This window comes from Phodopus roborovskii, unplaced genomic scaffold, assembly GCF_943737965.1.
Source record: "Phodopus roborovskii unplaced genomic scaffold, PHOROB, whole genome shotgun sequence".
NCBI classification, from domain to species: domain Eukaryota; kingdom Metazoa; phylum Chordata; class Mammalia; order Rodentia; family Cricetidae; genus Phodopus; species Phodopus roborovskii.
Genome location: NW_026126558.1, coordinates 8,281,516 through 8,302,965, shown reverse-complemented (window position 1 = coordinate 8,302,965; position 21,450 = coordinate 8,281,516). Strand labels below are relative to the sequence as shown.

At 49.5% G+C, this 21,450-nt stretch overlaps 1 protein-coding gene across 1 annotated transcript; it reads left to right on the top strand.

The window, feature by feature from the left end:
• Nucleotides 1-754: 754 nt before the first annotated feature.
• On the top strand, nucleotides 755-21,214 carry Irf8 (interferon regulatory factor 8). Its single transcript, XM_051201408.1, has 9 exons — nucleotides 755-786; nucleotides 4,181-4,355; nucleotides 8,069-8,252; nucleotides 10,693-10,781; nucleotides 11,485-11,590; nucleotides 12,647-12,694; nucleotides 18,080-18,460; nucleotides 18,832-18,947; nucleotides 19,436-21,214. The coding sequence occupies exons 2-9, from the start codon at nucleotides 4,182-4,184 to the stop codon at nucleotides 19,610-19,612; spliced, it is 1,275 nt and encodes a 424-aa protein (XP_051057365.1). The 5' UTR covers nucleotides 755-786; nucleotide 4,181; the 3' UTR covers nucleotides 19,613-21,214.
• The last annotated feature ends 236 nt before the right edge of the window (nucleotides 21,215-21,450 follow it).

Genomic DNA, 21,450 nt, shown 5'->3' with positions numbered 1-21,450 from the left:
TGTCCTAGTTCCAACGTTTTTCTGTCTTTGAAAAGCCAGATGAATGAGTTTGGTAAACGTGGCACAGGTGTGTGATTGGTAGCAGGCAATAAAAGTCGGTTACCTCACTTGAAGCTCCACACCCTCACCTCCTATTCAGGCTGGGAACAGGTTCTGGCCCTATTCCTGACAACACTTGGGGCATAACATAAGGGAAGGGACGCTGCAGAGCCCCAATGCGTGTGACACATGTGTTTTCTCGGGTCCCCAGGGCAGTTTCAGGTGCTCATCCTCCTTTCACTAGGGCTGGTGGAAGCTAGCTGTCGTAAATCATGCAGGTCTGGGACTGGCCTTTGCTCTGCAACCCCAACCCGGGCAGGTGACACCCAGGGCGCCTCCGGACACGTGCTCTAGACAGGGGCGCCCTGGAGCCTGAGCCACACCTCAAGGGTGACCCACGTGCAGCACCAGCCACCTTGACCTTGGGAGACGCACCAGCCCCCCCCCCCAGCCCTCCTTGGGGCAGCCCCCTCCCGCGCCGCCCCCGGGATAAAGAGAGAAAAGGGGCTCAATGAGGCGCTGGGACGCACAGAAGTGATTTCTCGGAAAGGCGAGCGCTTCAGAGAAGGCGGACCTGGCAGGCCGCGCTGATTGGGCGGCGCCCCCATCCCTCCCGCACACCATTGGCTTGTGTGACCGTCGCTCCGCGCATGGAACCCGCCCTTGCCCCGCTTAAAGGGGCGCGTGCTTCGACCCAGTGGCCCGCGGCCGGTCGCGGAGGCGCGGGCAGCGTGAAACTGGCAGCAGGTAGGACGAGGCTGGGGAGGGCGCGTGGGCTGGGGCTGTGTCTCTCCCACTCGCTCCCAGATGGAGTGTTCAGCATGTTAGCAGGTGCCTGCTCCCGAAGACTAGCTGTTTCTTAAAACAGTAACCACCACAACAGTCCACCCCCACCCAACCTTTCCCTTAAAATTTGCCTGATGGGCAACTTCATGATGAAGAGAAATAGTGACCCCTGTATTGTAAGACCTGCCAATCTCCGCTCAGTAGCCCGGTTATCAGGAGTCAACAATCCAAAGCAACCAAATGGGCTCGCCCAGGGCTCGACAGGCTTTGATTTTGACTAGTGGTGGTCCGATTGCCCAGTGGTGCTGAACTTCTCTGACTGAGCCATAGCAGCTGGCTCTAGCAAGGAAAGTCATGTTCCGCGCGTGAGTCGCAGTTCCCAGCACCGGTTTGCTGTGAGCTTGGCTCTAGGCTGTCGGGCAGACTTTTCCTGGTGAGAAGGGTTACCTAGCCACAGCTGAAAGGCTTCAGAAACTAATAGAAACTAGTTATAAATATTGTAGAATTTTAAAATTGTTTCCCGTAGCTTGCTTTTTGCTGCTGCTGTTGTTTATTTTGTTGTTTCACTATGTAGCCCAGGTTCTTGGAAAACCTGGTGATCCTCTTGCCTTATCTTCCCGAGATAAGGATTTCAGGCGGAACCACTATGCCCAATGGCCCCCACTTTTTTCTTTTACAGCTAAAGATAAGAGCAGTTACATGGAAATTCTAGGTTTGTTCTTTTAAGCAATGGCAGGCTCCTTCATGAAGATCTGGGAGTGATTCAGTGGCTTGAGGAAGCTTGGGGCCAGAAAGAGAAATGGCTGTGATGGGTTTCCGCTTAGTGGTAGCCAGAGTGGTGCCCAGGGCTGAATGAAGGAGATGGTGTGGGATGAGCCCTGCTACACATGGCTGGGGTAGATGCTGACATCTGTGTTGGGAAAGCCTCATGACCTGGTATCACCTGCCTTATGAGGACCCTGGCCCAGGACACGTTGCTCTGGCCAGGGGTTGACTGTAGACAGGACTGGGCCAGAGGGAATACTACCTCAAAATCAAGAAGAGGAAGCTATAATCATGTGAGCATGTTTACAAATCATTATTGTCCATAGCTGTAAGAGGGTCAGGCTCTGCCTGCCTGGGGACCTCAGAGGTGACTGCAAAGGGAATTGAAGGGTTGTCCATGTGCGGAGAGCGGGAACCCAGCTGCAACTTTTGTCTGTAGAATGAATACAATCACCTCTGAGAGCTGGGGACAGTGCTGACAGTTCATGCTGTGCCCAAGGGGTGGCTGTCACTCCAAGTTTCTCCTCTTTTGAGTGAAGGGGAGGCTGAGTGAGAGGGTTCTAACCTCCCCAGTTTCATGGTCTGTGAGTCACCTTTGCTTTCAGTGACCTCTCCTTTTCTATGTCACCCTTTAAGACAGGGGCCCTTCACAATTCTGGGGTGTTGGTCATCTGAGGAGCCCTGATGAGAAACTTCCTTCTCTGGGGAAATCTTCAGCCCTGCCAGCAGATTCTCTTTAGATTTCAGGAGGCTCAGGTGCCAGGGGCCATGGTTTACAAATCCATCTCCAGGGGAGAAGTTAAGATGATTTTAATTGGCACATCCTCATACACCAGTCCCCCCATTCCCTGCTCCTGCCCGCACTCATCCTTGCAGCCCTCATAAGATATCATCAGGTCAGGAGTCTCCTCTCTCTTTCCTAGAACAAGCTGTGGGAGCCAGCACCCTACTTGCTTTTTTGGCGGGGTGCCTGGTGGCATTTTATTACTCTCCTTACGTACTCCTTTCTGGCCCATCATATATAAACATAGTGGCCTTAGAATTCTGGATTTCTTGAGATATCCCCTCTTTTCCTGCTTTTCTGGTAAGGGTCCTCAGACTGAGGACCAAATGGCTTCCCAAGGTGAAGAGCCCTTGCTGAAGTCAGGGTTTCCTGGCCAAAATGCTTGAGATGTGGCTCAGGTGGCAAGAGCACTTGCCTTTAGCATGCACGAGCTCTGGGTCTGGCCCCTGTGAAGAGGGGAGTGGAGGCAGGGGGATCAGGAGTTCACGGCCATCTTCGGCTACTGAGGGAGTTGGAGATCAGCTTGGGATATGAGACCCTGTTTCAAAAATAAAAACAAAAACAGAACTAGAGCGACTCTTCTTCAGCCCTCATCCATTTCCAAGCTCAGAGGAGGCAGCTGGGGCTATGGGGTGGAAAAGCTGGAGCCAGCCCTGGAGAGACATCACCTCCCTTTCTCAGGACCCTGCCTGCCTGCTTTCTGGCAGCCATTGCCATCTGCAGTGTCCTGGAGTTTGTGACCTGTAAGCCTCTTCCCAGCAATCCTGACTATCATTTTGCTCTGTGAGACTTACTGGCTCTGGATGTGACCATGTTCTTGGGGTCATCATGTCTCCTCATTGCTTATTACTTCTTTCTTTCCTGCCCAAAGAGGTCACATTTTAATTGGAAGGCTAGAATTGCTGTGTTCTAGTTTTTGGGGTGGGCATCTGTCCAACTGCCTTGGGGATTTCCAGGCTGTTCTAGTAAACTCTGGCTGCAAGTCTCTGGGCACACATTTTTCTCTTTCCCCAGGCTGCAGGGAAAGCTACCTGACAGTGCTGGTGGGCATGTCTAAGGGTAAGGGCGCCATTACATGTCTGGGGATGGTAGGGCATGGGAACAGAGCCTTTGAGTTGGCTTTAAACTGTCCCTTTGCTCTCCTCTAGGGGTGGTCACAAGAGTCCCTGAGGATCTGTGTTACTGAAGGCGCCCTCTAGGGCACAGGCCCTGATGCCTGTACTTTACACACATCACCTAGACAGAATCTCTAATACTCCAAGGTTAAATGTCTTTAAGGTCCCCAACTGGAATACGACTCATTCCCAGGGGGAATATGACCCTATACTGTTTATATTCCTGTTACCATTCCATTTAGGAAAGGACAACCTGTAAGAGATAGCCTTGAGGGTGTCCTCTTTCTCAGGTGATACTGGGGTCAAAGTCTGCTGGGGACAACAGTCCCCTGGGCAGCCGTAGTTAGGCTCATTCTCAGAGCAGTTGGCAGCTCAAAGCAAAGTTCAGCATCATAGGAGAGCGGCTTCTTCCCAGCAGGTGCCTCAGTGTCTGGAATGGGTGGAGAGCTGGAACTCACAGCCAGAGCTGTAGGTGGGGCACATCTTTGGACAGGCAGCTCTGGATCCCTCAGGCTTTCAGTTTTCATTTGGGTTTAGGGTCATGAGACAACAATGTTTTCTCTTGGCACTGGCCCAGATTTCTCCCAAGTCAACACCTTTGTGTGGACCTCTGATCTTCCTGTTAGTTTTGGGGATCACTGTGACTCATGAAGTCCCATTTGTTATACTAAAAGATTTGCTTCTTTCCAAGGATGTGTGACCGGAACGGTGGGCGTCGGCTCCGGCAGTGGCTGATCGAGCAGATTGACAGCAGTATGTACCCAGGGCTGATATGGGAAAATGACGAGAAGAGTATGTTCCGTATCCCTTGGAAGCATGCTGGCAAGCAGGATTACAATCAGGAAGTGGATGCTTCCATCTTCAAGGTAAAGATCCCTGCTTTCTGATTTCTCTCTGGTTCTGGAGGTACTTAGGAGTGTCCTGATGACTGAACAATTAACCCAGTATTTTATGGGAAACATTGATTGAGGAGGGCTTGGATCTGGCATGCTACCCCATTAAGTCAAACATGCATTTCCCACCTGCTTGCACCCCTTTGCCTTGCTGTACTGCCAGGCTCTGCTCAGTGAACAAAGGAAGACTTCAGTCTTCACTCCTTCAAAGTGTGATTCCTTGGCATGACAGGGCCAGCTAGAAGGGTGACAGGCTTCCATCATTGCTTCTGGGTCAGGGTTTGAAGGGCATCCTGAGCTTGCACTGGATGGTTTCCCTTCTGAGAGGAGTTAGTGCTACTACTGAGGGCAGACCAGGCAGCTGGGGTGAGAGTCAGCTAGAATTGTTCTTTTTCTCATCTCATCCTGGGTGGCGGGTGATAAATCTGTTTGCATTCTGCAGTGGCATTGAGAAGAGAGGTGGCTTCTCCAGGGCCTCATAACCCCTGTGTGATATAGCCAGCATTTGGGATCAGGTGGTTCAAGGTCTTAACCCTTTATGGTACTGAGAAGTAGGGTGATTTCTCCCTAAGAACCAGCCCAGTCCAGCTGTGCAGGCAGGCTGGGTCAGGAGTTCCCCTATGGGTTGTCATAGTCACCTAGGGGTGTTTCTAAGGCCCTAGGGATCTACATTCCACTCTGGGAATTTCAGAGCTTTAGGTCGTGGTCAGCCCAAACTTCTACTTTGTCACAGCTGCGCCTTGGTGGTCTGACCCAGAGCCTAGGTTATGAACCACTGCCTTTAGTTCTGTGCGTTCTGGGAAGCTGGGGGTGGGGAAGAAGGTTATGAGGGTCACAAGGCAGATTGAGCTGCTGAGGACCAGAAACTGACTCAAGACCCTGATCAAGTGGGGGCATGGTCTGCAGAGCACTGTAACCACCAACACTGTCTTGGATGCTTCACTCTTGGGCACAGTCTCCCCTTTGCAATGAGAACCTTGAACCAAGTTGCTGATGACTAGCGTTGACACTGAACCTGAGGCACAGGGTGTTGGCAGAAAGGCCGTCATCATGGTTCTTCCAGACAAAGAGCAGAGTGCTGGACCAGGGGTCTCACTTGTTGCAGGAGATAGAAGGTCTCTCTTCAGCCAGTTCCCTGCTTCAGCAAACCAGGAGTGAAATAAAGCCCCAGATTTATGTATCTTATGCAACGTTCCTCACGGCCAGCAAGCCGTTTCAACAGCATTGAGAAGAATGCGCAAGATTCCCGATGTTTCCGTTGGTTACGCAGTCGCTCTGTGTGGCAATCTGAAGTGAGACAACAATCTCGGCAGGAATGGTGGGAGACAAATGGGTGCCCACCAAACGGGGAGGCCAGCAGGAGTAGGGAGGGAGGGTCAGCCTGGGAGGCACAGAGCAGAGAAGGGCTTTTCTGAGCTGTTCTGTGTGGGGTGAGGTGTCTCTGCATCGTCAGCCAAAAGCATCTTGGCTGTTGAAAGGACTCTGTATCGAGGCCTTGGGCAGTTAGAGCCATCTTAGGGACGTTTTAGTTAAGTAGGAAACATGCTATTCTTAGACAAGTAAACCTTTAAAAAATGTAGGTGTTAAGGAAAAAGTATATGCCTGCCTTTCTACTGGGGAAAGGGATTCTACCGGAAAGCCCAGTGCTATCTGCAGGCAATGTCTTGGGCCCTGTTTCCTGTGCAGACCACAGATGGAGAATGAAAAAGACACTGAGCTTACATCAATCAGGCAAGGGCTGAGATTCCCTGGACCCAGCTGGTAATAGGTTTAACTACTTAGTACTTACCCAATGTGCAGAGGGCGTTGAAGGAAGAAATAGGAGTAATTTTTATTTTATTTTATTTAAGTCTGGGTCTTACAAAGTTCAGACTGATCTCAAACTGGTTACATAGCCAAGGATGACCTTGAACTCCTGATCCTCCTGCCTCTACCTCCCAAATGCTTGGATTACTTGTATGGGTTACCATACCTGGGTTATATGGTGCTGAGGTACATTCCCAGTGTTGATTTTTTAAAATGCAGTAGGGCGCAATGTCAGCCAAGAGAAACTTCAAGCAGTGAGTCCCAGGATCACCCACTCAGCAGCTTCAGCTCTGGGTGACCCTGAGAGACCATGCAGCTAAGACGGTTCTTTAGGACTGGTCTCTGGCCAGATGTGTCAAGGCTCAGGCTTGCTGGTACCCAGTGTGTCTCAGAATGCTTCTTGACCATGGAGTCTGATTTGATGGTAGGGGACTCCAGGCCTTCCTCACAGAGGAGGCATGAGCCCAGAATGAAGGAATGAATAGGGCTTTCCTGTTGAGGTACCATAGTTCCATCATGTGCCCACTGACTGGGATGCTACTGTGCCATCTGCACCTCCTCAGGTGCCACTGAAGTGTGGGTTCACTCAGTGATTTAGAGAGGCAGTCTTCACTCCCGTGGCAGATGTTCTGGATTACTATATCCAGGAGGAGATACTGCTGGAAAATGCTTTAGACAGTGTGTAGGATGGTCCTCACTGTGAGGACCACTCTCAGCATCAGAGGCAAAGAGGCAGAACCTTCCAGCAACCGAGACCCTGAATCACTGTTAGTGTCTGACAGCTGTTCTTTTCTGCTTCTGAATTCACAACAGTCTACAAGTCAGTATGTGGCCAGCAATGCAGTTTATAATAAAGTCCAGAGTTGGAAACCATCTACTTAAAAAATATTTCTAAAAGTGAGTTTGCAACTATGTCAGAGAGGAAGTGGCCACTCAGGCTCAGTGGTAGGAATGTTCTTCCAGCTTCTTGCTGAGCAGAGGCACAGTATCTGGAATCAATAGTTCATAGAGCACAGGCCTTGAACCCAAGTGTTCTTGGAGCTGTGCATGTGCCCTAGGCTATGTGCCTTTGGAAACCAGAGGTCCATGTGGGGTGTCTGTGTCTTTCTCCTTCCACCTTAGTTTTTTTAGACAAAGTCTCTCACTGAACCTGGAGCTGATGGATTAGGTTATACTGGCTGCCAGCAAGCCTTAGTGACCCTCCTGTCATCATGTCCCCATTGCTTGGATCACAGGCACATATACCCAGCTTTTTATGTGGGTGTTGGGGATTTGAACATGTTTGCACTGTATTCACTGAGCCCCTGCTTTGAATTTTTGGTCTTTGCATAGATCATAAGCTTTGGGCAGATCAGAAAAGTTAACTATTAAAAAAAATAAAACTCTATAGAAAAACAGAGACACTTAATGGGGAGAACAATTCATTGCTTTTTAAATGGCTAGAATCATGCAAAAAATGCAAAACAAACTTTCTATTAAAAGGAAAGAACGGTGATCACATTTAAACTTTTTCACATGTTCCTTTTTTATGCTTAGGACTTTATTTGCAAATGTCTTTGTTTTGACCATTCTGGTGAAGCCATGCACACCTTCCTCTTTAAGCTTCATGACCTCAATCCAGAGGAGGACTTTGCCAAAGTTGCATCCTAGGGTGTGGGCAGCCTGGGGCCTGGGTTCAAATTCTCTCTTTGCTGAGAGTTGCTCTGGTCTGTAAGGATGCAGTAGACTAAGTGGTCCTCCTGAAGTTCATTGAGTGCTGACCTCGAACAAGAGTTGATGACCAAGAAAGTCTCTGGGGAGTTGGGGGTGTGCAGTCTTGTCTTCATGTTGAACTCTGTGGTTTGTGTCCCTCTGTTTTTACTGTGTTTCTCTTTCTTCAGGCCTGGGCAGTTTTTAAAGGGAAGTTTAAAGAGGGGGACAAAGCTGAACCAGCCACGTGGAAGACGAGGTTACGCTGTGCTTTGAACAAGAGCCCAGATTTTGAGGAAGTGACTGATCGATCCCAGCTGGACATTTCCGAGCCGTATAAAGTTTACCGAATTGTCCCCGAGGAAGAGCAAAAATGTAACTATCTGTTGGGGCCAGGAAGCCTTCCAAGACCCTCCCTCACTTTCCTCCCTCTGCCCCGATTATCCCTTGCTCTCCATAGAGCAGGCATGCCACCCACAGGGTTTGGGTGCCTGGTTTAGCTAAACAAAGTTGTTCTCTCTTGTATAAGCAGACACAGAGAGCTGGTCTGCTGACCTCACACACCATGTGCTGTCAAGTGGCAGCTTCCTGCAGAGGGAGTGGCCACATGGAGGCAGAGAAGGATAGCCTGGGTCAGAGCACTCTGGGTCATGGCTTAGAGCAGGAACCTAGCTGAGCCCCTGGAGCTCAGTGTAAACTCTCCTGAATAGGTGTGAAGCTCTGCCATAGCATAGCATAGCATAGCATAGCATAGCATGTGGTGCAGAATTTCTTTTTGCTTTCTAGAAGTTTACAGAGGAGGCTGGGGAAGATCTACTGGGCAAGGAAGGCATGGGTCATAGAGTTGAGTGAAATGTTCTCCACTTGGATAAGACAGTGGCAGTGACCCTAATGATGGCCGTGGCGTGTGACTGCTGTCGGGATAACATTATTCCTGAGGTCTCTTCCAGCAGTAAAATCCTAAGAGCATCTGTAAAGGAATGAAAGCAGGGACAGCACAGATCTGCCACATTGCCTATGCCTGTGCTCTGGTCAGACATCAATAATCAATCAGAATGCACTGAGCTCAGTGCTAACCTCAGAATCCTTTTAAACTCATGTCCTGTGCAGAATCAGAGATGTTTAATCTCCATCATGAGTTCATGAGGTTCTTTGAAAGCCATGGTTTTCATACCACTCCAGACAGACGTAAGAATATTGTGGAGTTGTGACTTTTTCTTTGGAAACTTACAGTAATCTGGTAACAGCCGAAACCTTGCAACAGTTCTCAGGGCTGAACACAAATTCTGGGTTTGTCCTCATCCTTCAGACATACAATTTTTTTTAAAAAAGGAAAAACCATGACTCAAACATATACACAGTGAGCCAGTGTCAGAGTGTATGTCACATACCAAGGAGTTCACATGGTAACAAAGCCTGTCAGAGAATATGAAGCGCTGATGTATCTAGTCTGTTAGGGATAGGAAGTGTTTTGGTATGTGTGTGGGGCGATCCCAGGACTCAGGAGGCCAATGCAGAAGGATCCTTAAAGCCAGCCTGTCTCAAAAGCAAAACAAAAATCCCCCAAAGAGGAAGCTGAGCCAACTGCTGTTTGGCTGGTGCAGGTGGTACCACTGAGGTCGGCAGCATTGTGTGACCTGGTCACCTGCAGATGGACACCTGGTCCCATTTACTCAGAGCCCTAACAGGTGACAAAGTAAGGTTTACACAGTGACCTTTCTTAGAAGAGCCTCATGGCTCCTGGGGCCTGGTGCATTCTGTGCTGCCTCTGGAAGGAAGGTCAAACAGCCTTAATTACTGCCTGCTCTAGACTGTTTGTCTTCACAGTGATTTGAAGCAATAGGGAAGTTTCTCTCAGTACCCCCAGGATCAGCCAGGCTTGACTTGGTAGGTGACCCTGACTTGTTTATAGGGTGGGTGGAGCCCCATCACCTGCAGTGTTGGGGGTGAAGGAGCAGCAGGCTCCTGAGCAGAGGAACGCAGCATTTGCATAGCATTTGTCTTGGTACACTGTTCTGTGAACTTGAGTGATTTGCCAGCCTCTCTGGGGGCCCTTCTTGCCCTCTGCTTGCTCCAGCGATGGCATCTAAGCGAATCCCTGCATGTGGCCGAATCAGTAGAGAGACTGTACAGATCCCTGGGGGCCCATCAGGGGTTTCTGTCAAGCTGTATCTCATGGAGGTTAACCTTCCAAGGCGAACGTCTGATCAGGGAAGAGGTGCAAAGTGGGCCAGAAGCCATCTGGACCCATATGCTAGCAGATAAAAGCTTTATGCCCCGTGGGAGGCAGGTGGAGGCTGTGAAACAGGGCACATGTTTGACTTTACCACATGGTACACACACACACACACACACACACACACACACACACACACACACACACACACACGTATTCGGAGAGAACAAAAAAATTTCCTTACACCTGGCTCCCATCTGCCAGGTTATTTTCCAGTAATTCTCTGGATGTTTTCAAATACCCAGACTAGAAAACTTATCATCAATATGTAGGCAGTGAACGTCTGGTATAAAATGTACCAGGCAGGCCTCAGATAGAAGGAAGAAACCAAAGTCTGGTCCTTGTCCTTTAAAAGCCTGGTGTGTTTACAACCCCCAGCACCCACTTCTCTCTTTTGACTCGGCTGATCAGATGACCAGGCCATGAGAAGGCTCGGCTGAGTCTTTCCCAAACTTTCTAGCAGCTGCTAGTCAGAACCAGTGAGGACACTCACCACCTCTATTTCCTTAATTCAGCATTTTAGATAAGGTTGCAATGCTCGGCTGTTCTGGGTCATGGTGTCCATCCCCTTTCCCATAGGCAAGCTGGGTGTGGCACCTGCAGGCTGCATGAGCGATGTCACGGAGATGGAGTGTGGCCGTTCTGAGATAGATGAGCTGATCAAGGAGGTGAGTGGGGGTCTCCCAGACGTCTTCCAGGGAGGGACAGGCATCACTTTTACCCTCATAGGCATTGAGAGCCTTAGGCTCTCCAGAGATATGACACTCCTACCTGAAGAGGCAAAGTGAGGGACTCCCTGGCACTTCCCCAGGCCAGCCTCCTTGTACTGGTCAGGCCCTGCATGTCCTATCTCCTCCTGGGCCTCCAACAAAGCTTTGTTAAGCGCCAAGCTTACTTAAACAAAGCAACTTTGAAAGTCAGTCACCATGTGGTCTTAGCCTTGCTTCTCAGCTGGCTTCAGGGATAGAATATGACCTTCTCCATTGCTTCTGGTCACCCCCATTGGTCCTCATGGCATCTGCATGGCTTGCTTTTTAACATACAAAGTTTATTCCTGAATGGGCCATTGGAACCAGATGACTGAGACTATGGGGACCACCTCACCCTGCATGCATTAAGTCCCCTGACATCAAAAGACCAAGTGAGCATTTTTGTAGCCTTGACAATCCTGGATAGACTGCCAGCCTGGTGGGTTTGTACTCTAGGGTCTTATAAACTGCAAAGTTGAAGCTCAGGTTTTGTCTCATGAGATGACAGATCATGTGTCTTTCGTTGTGTATCTGATATTGGGTTTTATAAACATGGGCTTAAGGGAGGGCTGTGCTGGAGACCTGTCACTCAACCATTATTTCATGTCACCTGGTTCTACAGCCTTCTGTGGATGAATACATGGGTCTGGCCAAGAGGAGCCCATCCCCACCAGAGGCCAGCAGGAGCCAGGTCCTTCCTGACTGGTGGGTCCAGCAGCCCAATGCGGGTGAGTGTGGGTGGTCAGCACTGCCAGCCATTAGGCACTTCATGTTATGGTTGGGGATACTTCCACTGTTAGGCTCTACGTCCCGTGGAAGGTCACTGAGTCCAGATAGGTGAAAAATTTCAGCATGAACTGAGTTAGCCAAGCTGTAGCCTCACAGGAAGGCACAAGTATCTTGGTCTATGATAGGAAGTTATACATGACCACTCCCCTCCCATAGTCCCAGGAAGTTGAGAGGTGGAGTCTGCTGACATCTCCAAGACTCAAGGAAGGCCACAGCTCTGAGCCACCCTGCTTCTCCTTTCCAGTTCATTATTAGGTTCTACTCAGACATTCAAGACACTCCCAGACCCAGAGAGACCCAGAGCTTCTAGAGAGAAGAGAGCCCAGTCAGGGCAGTAGCTTGGGACCACGTTGGACAGTTGCATGCCTTAGTGATGCCTCCATTTACTTAACCATAAATTGGGGACACCAGTACATGCTTAGTGGGAATTAGAAAGTTAAATGAGAAATTCACACTTGTTAGCATCTGGTGGGTACACTCAGACTATAGATGCTTAGAGGGTCATTCACCTGGCCCCCTACTACAGTGTATGAGCAAATTTTATGGCTCACAGGCATCTTGGTTTCCTCCTTTACCTCTTTACTGCCTCTTAGCTGGCCCTCCTGGCCTGAGGTTTCTAGACTATGGGTGTTAGTATCTTGCAAGGAGCCCTGTGTTGAGAGATCCTTTTGGGAAAGCTGCCTGGGATCCCAGGCTCCCACATGAGACAAGCCTTGTTGTGTACAGTGACAGTTGGGCCAGGTCTTTGTGGTAGGAAGGGGGCATGGTCCTGTGGGTTGCTGGCAGAAGGACAGAAACCTAGAGCACCGAGAAAACCCTTTACCTTGGCGGGTTTATGTGTTTGAGAGCCTGCAAGCTCACATAGAGTGGGATCTGCCCATCGGGATCAACACCAGCATCATCAGTGTCCCAACTATATCTCAGGTACATGTGGGTCATTCCCTGCTCACAGAACCAGCCCAGGTGGAAATGTACTTTCTTTTCTCTGCCTGCAGGCCTGCCATTAATGACCGGGTATGCCGCCTATGACACACATCATTCAGGTACTAGGGTGTTCTGGGTGGGTGGGCATGGCACAGGCTCTGTTTGAAAATAGTCTCATGATCTGGGTGGGTTCATGAGGCCCTATGGATAAGAGTGATCTGAGGGTAGGCTTTGAGGACTTCTTTCTTTTCTTCATTCAGTGTGATTTGGGAGCAGGCAAGTGGCCTAGCTTTGCCGAACATCTCCCTGAGGTGGCTGTAGTCAGTCTAGGGGATCTTCAGAGGCAGCGGTGCAGAAGAGAATGTAGGCTGCCCGGCTGCTTTGGCCTCAAGCAGGGGGATCTGGCCCTTTGAAGCATCAAGTTCCTCATGTGTGAAATTCTTTGAGAATCTCATGTGCTACACTGTCATTAACATTGTCTAGTAGGGATACGGCTGGTCAGTGTCACTTGTGCAGGGTGTTTCACCTCCTCTCACCTCCAGCTCCATAGTGAGAGTTATGATGATGGTTGTACTGATGCTGATGGCACTGATGGCTTTGGTGATGATACTGATGGTACTCATTGTATGGGTGCTGCTGCTGCTGCAGATGATACTGATGGTGCTGATGTTGGTGCAGATGGTGATGGTAATGCTGTGGATTGCATCTTTGAATTCTCTTTTCTCTCTGTGTCTTCTGTCTTGTTGTCTGTGTTTCTTTGTCTCTCTGTTGTGTGAGTCTGATGTCTCTCTGTCCCTAACGAAGTACTTTGCTCTGTCTTTATGTGAAAAGACTGAGGAATTCTTTTTTTTTTTTTTTTTAAACAGAGATCTTGAACAGAGCTTTACAAGGGAAGGAATTAATTGCTGACCCTACCTGACCCAGAATAGCTGATATGATATTAATTTTTAATCTTCATGTTGCTTCTAACACTTATGGGATATTTGTTTTGTTTAAGGTTGCTTTTAACCTATTGACTGCTTTAAGCAAATGACACATGCACATACGTACACATACGCACACACTATTCTGGGGCATGGGCATGAAGAGTACATAATTTAAAATTAAAGCTATTATTTCACTTGGGTTGTAAAAGATGATTGCATGGGAAATCCAAGGCATAGTGAGGTTGGTTTCATTGGTAAAGGCAGGTTAAATAGGCAGAATACAGTAGAGAGACAGATGGAATTCTCCAGGTGAATTACTAACCTGGTTGCAGAGCCAGGTTAACTGCAAAAGTTCAGTGTTTCCAGAAAAAGGCTATTCTCACAGGCAGTGTTTCTGATGGTAAGATGGTGGTAATGCTGCTGATGCTCCTGAGACTGACGGTACTGACGCTGATGATGCTGTTGGTTATGGAGCTAATGGTGATAGTGATGATGATGGTGGTGTTAATGGTGGTGCTGGTGCTAATAGTTCTGATTAATAGTGATGGTGATAATAGTGATGGTGGTAATCCTGATGATTCTGATAGTGATGGTGCTGATGGTGCCAATGGTGCTTATGGTTATGATGCTAGCAATGATGGTAATGGTGATGATGGTGGTGGGGGTATTTACAGTGCAATTTTGGGTGTCAGGGTTAAGGCTGACACTCTTGTGGCTCTTTCCCACCCATGCCTCCAAGCTCCTGTAGGGTATGGAGATAGGTTATTCCCACTTCACAAGCTCTGGGTGGTGAGGCTGATAGGTCCCAGAGTGGGGATCTTCCCCTGGTGTCCCATCGTCACTGCTGCTTGCTGTGGGACTACTGGCATCTCTATACATTCCAGGGGCCACCATGTTGTCTGGTTTCATGGCTGACTCAGTAGATCACAGAGAGAAGCATGTTTTGGGGACCACCATGTGGGCAGAGGTGGGTACTCACCAAGTAAGAAAAATACAAAGGAAATGATGTTCTATCTAGTGCCTGACTGTGCTGGGATCCTTCTAGACCCGGTTGTATCTGAGCCCCTAGCTTGTTCAAGTTTCCAGAGGCAGTTGCCTCCCAGCCTGTTCTCAAGGTCCCCTTAACCCGCTCACAGGAGGCCTAGGGTCATGGGCTGAGCCTTTGGCCTTGTCAGTCTTGGGCTGTGACTCTTGGAATCTGCTGATCAATGCATTCTGGGGGCCATGTTGGCCGGGTCCAGACCTGTGGCCATCTGAGTGAGAGGTAAAGTTAGGCTATGAAGAGGAAGTGTCCTTGAGCCTTGCAGAGCTGTCTCAGCATATGTGAGGAAAGCAAGGAGTCACCAGCCACTGCTGGGAGCTAATGCTCTGAGCGCCTCTTCCAGAACCCAGGTCACACACCCTGTCTGTGTAGATAAGACACAGGCCGGGCTCCTGGTTTCCTGAGTGAGATGAGTGGGGAGGAACAGCAGGGAATAGGGGAGATTGTGGCACACTGTGGAGCCTTGAGGGCTACCCCGTTGTAGCTGCCTCCCTGTGGTAACCAGTGTTCTGGGCTTTCAGATCAGGCTAGGATGGACTTTGTAGTTATCAGAAAAGTCTGAAAATCTGGCTTAAATTTTTTTTTGAGGCAGTCTTAATGTGTAGCCTGGGATGTTTATAAACTCACAACTCTCTTGTGGAGCTCTGAGTGCTAGGGCATGGGCTACCTCTTTTTATTTGCTGTCCACCCCCAAGTCTCTCTAGGTGCCACCCTGCTGTCAGCCTTCCCGAGGCTGCCAGTTTGTTCCCAGCCCGTGTGTATCCATCCAGTGAATGGGTCATACAGTGAGTCTTTTTGGCATGTCTTAGCATTTCAGAGGAGCCGGAGCCATCCTCTACAGAACAGCTGGACCGGCAGGGCCTGTACCTTCACCTCTTCAGCCTCCCTTTCTCTTCTGCAAAATGGCTGCAATGACCAGTAATACATGGCAGGGGTCCGATGTGTGGATGGGCTCAAAGCACCTGGCTCAGTACGTGTTACAGTCCCTGCAGACCAGGCTTTGTGGTGCACAGTCTCAGGGGAATTTTTTGTGAACTGTATTTTGCCCTGTTTCCTGGCTCATGTGATCCCCCCCCCCCAACAAAAGTTGGTGCTATTGCCATCTCTACCTTGTTGATGAAAAGCAGACACAGAGAGGTGAAGCCACTTGCTTCAAGTCACACAGTTGTGAGGACGTGCTGGAGTTCCCCACTGAAGATGATGCTGACGGTGCCCATGGTGCCGATGGTGCTGATGGTGTAGATGGTAGTGCTGCAAATGGTGACAGTGCTGATCCTGATCTTATGATATTAATGGTGGACCTGGGGTAATATGTGGGGTGAGCTGCAGGTGTCCTCTGTGGATGCATCTGAAGCAGGCCTAGGCTGCATCTGGTTCGTAGAATCTCAGTGGTGAAGACTTGCATTGCAGCATGCAGGGCATTGGTCAACTGCTTCTTCTCTTCGTCTGCACTTGTCACTTGTGAGGTGTGGCGGCTTGCCACCACGCTCCTTCCACCTGTCCCTTCTCCAAAATGAGAAGGCATGGGGTCACTGAGCCAGTCCTGTCTGCATATCTCTGAGGCATTTTGCTGTTCCTGGGGTGTTGAGCGGTTCTGGTTCCAAAATTCCTCTGAGATGACAGGGTGAAGTTTATAATGTGGGCATAACATGTGCACAGGACACAGCGTGAGCACAGGGCACAGTGTAGACACAGGGTACAGAGTGGACACAGGGTACAGTGTGGACACAGGACACAGTGTGGACACGAGGTACACAGTGGACACAGGACACAGTGTGAGAGGCAGATGCAATGCTGGGAGCTCATTCACTTAGAATGAAATCCTAAGTTGTCTCAGGGTGCAGAGGGGATGTGTCAGTTTGTTGCTGATGCAGACACAGAGGGCACTCACATGGCTGGTGGGGAGTACAGGGAGTGAGAAATAGGTACACTAGTACTGTCACTTAACTGCTGACCAAGCTAATTTGGGTCTCAGTTTCCCCAAATATAAACTTGATGTCCTGAACCGAAACAGCTGATTATTTACTCAGGTAACTCCAGCATGCTGTGTTATCTCAGCAGGGATCAATGAAGTCTATGAACAGTGGTGGGCACCCTGACTGATAGACCCTATGGAAGGGTCTGAGGATTCCAAATGTGCAGCAGCGTTAGCCCTGTGTTACTCACACAGGCCCACTCAGTGGTGCAGCTGCTGACTGTACAGCTCCAGGACACTACAGGTTTGGGGGCTGTCAGTTTCTGTGGCTCCAGAGGGAAGCCTGGCGTGGTGAGAAGCTGAGGAAGCATAAGGCTGCTGTTGGTGGGAAATTGTGTTTGTAGCAGTTACAGAGCATCTCCAGCGTCCCATAGCTCTGGGCTGTTCTCTTCATTCCTGCAGTAGCTCAGGGTTCCCCTAGCTCCCATCACTGAGCCCCACCTGCACGCTGGCTGTCGGTCAGGGACTGCTGGGCCCTCTGGGTTGTACTTTTCTTATCTTTCACTTTGTACATTTATCTGGAATGCTGCTCCCTGTAAGAGGACACCAGCACCACCTGTTACACAGGAAAGCCAGAGGAGGGAAGCTAATGAAAGTCAACAAAAGCAAAATACTGAGTTGGTAAATTTCCAGCCTCATGGCTCAGTGTTGGGATTATTATGGTCTGTTGGTGCCAAACTGAAGCTTTTCTCTTTCTTTTTATATTTTATTTATTTGATTAGTTTACATTTGTGGTGCTGGGGGGGGGTGTAACCCAGGACTTTGCGTGTGTGAGGCCAGCATCCCACTCTGAACAGCACTCTGGCTCTTGAGGTGACGGAGTAAAGGGATGGTGGAGCTGTAGCCTGTCTATCACAGCTCCCTCCTGTGTAGTTCCCAGGCAGAGCACTTCCAGGTCTTTCTGAAGGACAGACTGTGGGCAGGATTTTACAGAGGTTTCCACCTGAATCTGGGGAATCCTAGGTCGCCGTGTATTGCGAGGATGATATTGTGGCGATCATACCTTCACATGTGGTGTTTCTTCCTATCATGAATGTAGGCCACTGAGTCCAGGTTGACAAGAACCAGAGCCACAGGGCACTTCATGAGAAATAACATAGGCTATGCCTGCATGGCTTGAACTTGGTGCTGTTCCCAGGCCTTCCTAGATCGTGTGTGTATGTGTGTGTGTGTGTGTGTGTGTGTGTGTGTTCGTGTGTGTGTGCAGATGCATGTGTATATGAATGCATCTTCATATATGTGTGTTCATATGTATGTGTATATGAATGTATATGTGTGTGTGTGTGTGTGTGTGTGTGTAGGTCAGAGGCCAGTCTTAGGTATCATTTTTTGGGCACTGTCCATCTTATTTTTTGAGACAGGGTCTCCTACTGGCTTGGATATTACTGAGTAGTAGTGATTGGTTGGCCAGTGAGCCCCAGGGGCTGGTCTTTCTCTGCCACTCAGGTGCTGGGACTACAAGCAAACACCACTTGGAAGGAGGAATAGAGCCATTGGGAAGCAGAACCTGGGGCTCCCCCTCTGCCAGTCCCTGACTGCCCTGTGTTCTCCTCCCCAACAGCCTTCTCCCAGATGTTGATCAGCTTCTACTATGGGGGCAAGCCTGTGGGCCAGGCTACCACCACCTGCCCCGAGGGCTGCCGCCTATCCCTGAGCCAACCCGGGCTTCCCAAGCTGTATGGGCCTGATGGCCTGGAGCCAGTGTGCTTCCCAACAGCTGACACCATCCCCAGCGAGCGGCAGAGGCAGGTGACCCGGAAGTTGTTTGGGCACCTGGAGCGTGGTGTGCTCCTGCACAGCAACCGCAAGGGTGTGTTCGTGAAGCGCCTGTGCCAGGGCCGCGTGTTCTGCAGTGGCAATGCAGTGGTGTGCAAGGGCAGGCCCAACAAGCTGGAGCGGGATGAGGTGGTGCAGGTCTTTGACACCAACCAGTTCTTCAGAGGTCAGTACTGAGTCACTTGCTGTCCTTGCCTTAACATTCATACCCCTATTACCCCGTGCCACCTGCATCATGGACCAAGTTTACTGTTGCAGGGAGGGGTTGAGGACTTTGGCAATGGCATGGCTGGGGAACCTTGTGAAGCCTGCACATTCTCCCTGAGCAGCCTGGGAACTGCTTAGAAATGCAGAGTCCAGGGCCTCAGCCAGCCCAAGCTCAGCTCCTTTGCACTGGCAGGGTCCTCGGGGAGGTGGCAGGATCCAGTGTGCCCAGTCTTCGGCCCGGGCGCTGCAGGTGGCTCCCTTCCAAGCACTGAAGCCTAACCCGGACCCCGACTACTGCTCAGAGGCTCACTGGTTTCTGTGTTCTTCCAGAACTGCAGCAATTCTACGCCACCCAGAGTCGCCTTCCTGACAGCAGGGTGGTGCTGTGCTTTGGGGAGGAGTTTCCGGACACCGCGCCCTTACGCTCCAAACTCATTCTGGTGCAGGTGAGAGCTAGTGGCTTTTGTCTTGTGCCCAGGCATCCTCACCCTCATTTACATGGGGCCAACTTTGTCCCAGGGTGAGAAGAGACAGCAAGGACTGCATATTCCATCTGTGTGACCAGGGCAGAGGCAGGCAAACAAGACCACAAAGGGGTCTTATTATCTCTGCATTTTGTCTTCCTATGTTGGGACTCTCTTCATCTGTGTTTTCCTCCTTCTCTTCCTCCCTTTCTCCTGCTTTCCCTTCCTCCCTTCCCCTGCTCCTTTCTCTTTAGGAACTCTTCACCTGTCCAGTGGCCCTGAGGTCTAAGTGAGCCCTTATTTGATTATGGTCAGAGCAGTCCTGGGAGAACACTCTTAGCAATGTTCTCAAGTGCGGTCTGCCTGGCTCCTTGCCACTGAGGGGATCAGAGGACCTGTGGTAGGGTGCATGCAGGAAGGCCCCAATTCTCCTCCCACCTCTCTTCTGACTTTGCACACTGCCCCTGCAGGTGGAGCAGCTGTATGCCAGACAGCTGGTGGAGGAAGCGGGAAAGAGCTGTGGTGCTGGTCCCCTGATGCCAGCCCTGGAGGAGCCCCCACTAGACCACACATTGCGGATGTTTCCAGATATTTGTGCCTCACACCAGAGACCCTTTTTCAGAGAAAATCAACAGATCACTGTCTAAGCCTCACCCCGGGCATCCCACCTCGCCTGAGGCTCAAGCTTCACAATTCTGTGCCTGACAGGATTCTGCTAGGATGTGCACCCCTCTGGCTAGGGTGGGCAGTGTCCTCCATGGGGCCTTGAGAAGCCCAGAGATGGACACATTCCTGCTCAGGCAGATGTTGGAGTTTGCAGGGGCGGTTCCAAAACCTGCAATTTAAACATTCGTTTCCTGAATTTTCCCCTTTATCATTAATGGTTGTTCTTTCTGCATGTTGAAGTCACTTTGACAGTTTAAATCAGTCTGTGGCAATAGAGTCACCTTTGTCCTTCTCTGCTGAAGGTAGAGATTTCTGACTTCCTCTGCTTGATTGTAGACAATGCATCTTTTTACTGTTCAGACCTTTTCTTTTTGTTTTTGGCAAGAAGGTTGAGAAAATAAGTTGGTAACACTTTTTTTTTTTAAATTTCTGTAATGAGGTGGTCCTGGGTAACCCCTGTCTCCTTTCTAAATGGTTTTCACTTTTTAAACAATATATTTGTATTTTCACTTGCCCTACTTTGAACCTTCCCTGTTAAATGGGCAGATTATAAATATGAGTATAGATACTGCTTGCAGATTTCATATGAATTTTGGTTATGGCTTATCAATTCACATGACTCTGTATCAGCTGGCAGGGGTTTGTGTGGGGCATGGTAGGACCAGGAACTGTGGAAAGGACCCATCCACAGGCTTCTTACCCTCCTATTGTCCCATTCCACACCCAGTCCTATGACCCAGTGAAAAACTATGTCCAGATTGCACTCTAGGCTTAGAAGTGCACACCCACATACCAGAGAAAGGTACATATCCTACATGTAATCACAGAACAGAATGCCCACCTGTAACGTGCTGAGCAGAAGCTAGGGTGGAAAACTTAGGGCATGGCTGAGTGACTGAGGCCAATTTATGCCCCCAACCTGGTGTCCAGTCTAGCATCTACATAATTTTAGGCTGCAGGGCCTTGGGGGTGCCTCCAGAGCTGCTTTCTGCGGGAGTGAGCCACTGCCGAGGATTTATTTTGGCTATCAGTGCACAACAGGTGCCAATGTCAAGCACATGTGGGCATAGAGAGCATCATCTTCCTTCCACTCTTGTCTGGGGTCAGGAGAGACCTCCTCCATTTGTTTTCCTTTGTAACCGGCAGGGGTCCCTCCTAATGTGCTCAGCATTCCACAGTGAAGGGCAAGACTGTTGTTCACGCTGGGAAAGCGTGAGGGTTCAAAGGACAATCCCTGCTACTGAGGGGCTCGACAGGTTACACCTTACAAGCCAAAAAGTCAAAGAACTTGGAGAACTTTGTGGCTGTTGTGTGAAGGTGATGGAGGTAGGTCGGCTCAACAGTTACAGTCACCAGAGTATGGGACACCTGCAAACAGAACCTGGGGCTTGCTTCTGCTGCTCCGCCAAAGCCAGGAACATCTCTTCTGAAGCTGGGACAACCAGTTTCCTGGCCACATGTCACATGTCACCTCCTCCTCGAGAGTGCTAATGCAAAAATCTATAATCCAAATATTTATTTTTGTATTCATTTAAAAAGTGTTGATCTCATCCTTTATTAAAGTAAATTACTCTTTCATAAAAGTGATATCTGTTCTTTGTTTTCAAAAACCATTCTCGAATATAATCTTCATTAGATTCAGATTTTTTTTTTTATTTTAAAAAAAAATTAAGACGGGATCTGATTCTGTAGCCCAAGCTTTGAACTCATCGTAATCCTTGGCTTCAGCCTCCTGAGTGATGGGAGTATAGGCATGAATCACTATGGCTTTGAGGGCTTTTTAGGAAGAAACTTTAAGGAATAATGGACTGAGATTTTA

Excerpts from the sequence above, each read along its gene's own strand:
- Irf8 (XM_051201408.1), top strand. The coding sequence starts at position 4,182 with ATGTGTGACCGGAACGGTGGGCGTCGGCTCCGGCAGTGGCTGATCGAG. Across the intron at positions 12,695-18,079 it reads CTATGACACACATCATTCAG|CCTTCTCCCAGATGTTGATC; the intron begins GTACTAGGGTGT and ends CCTCCCCAACAG. Across the intron at positions 18,948-19,435 it reads CCAAACTCATTCTGGTGCAG|GTGGAGCAGCTGTATGCCAG; the intron begins GTGAGAGCTAGT and ends CTGCCCCTGCAG.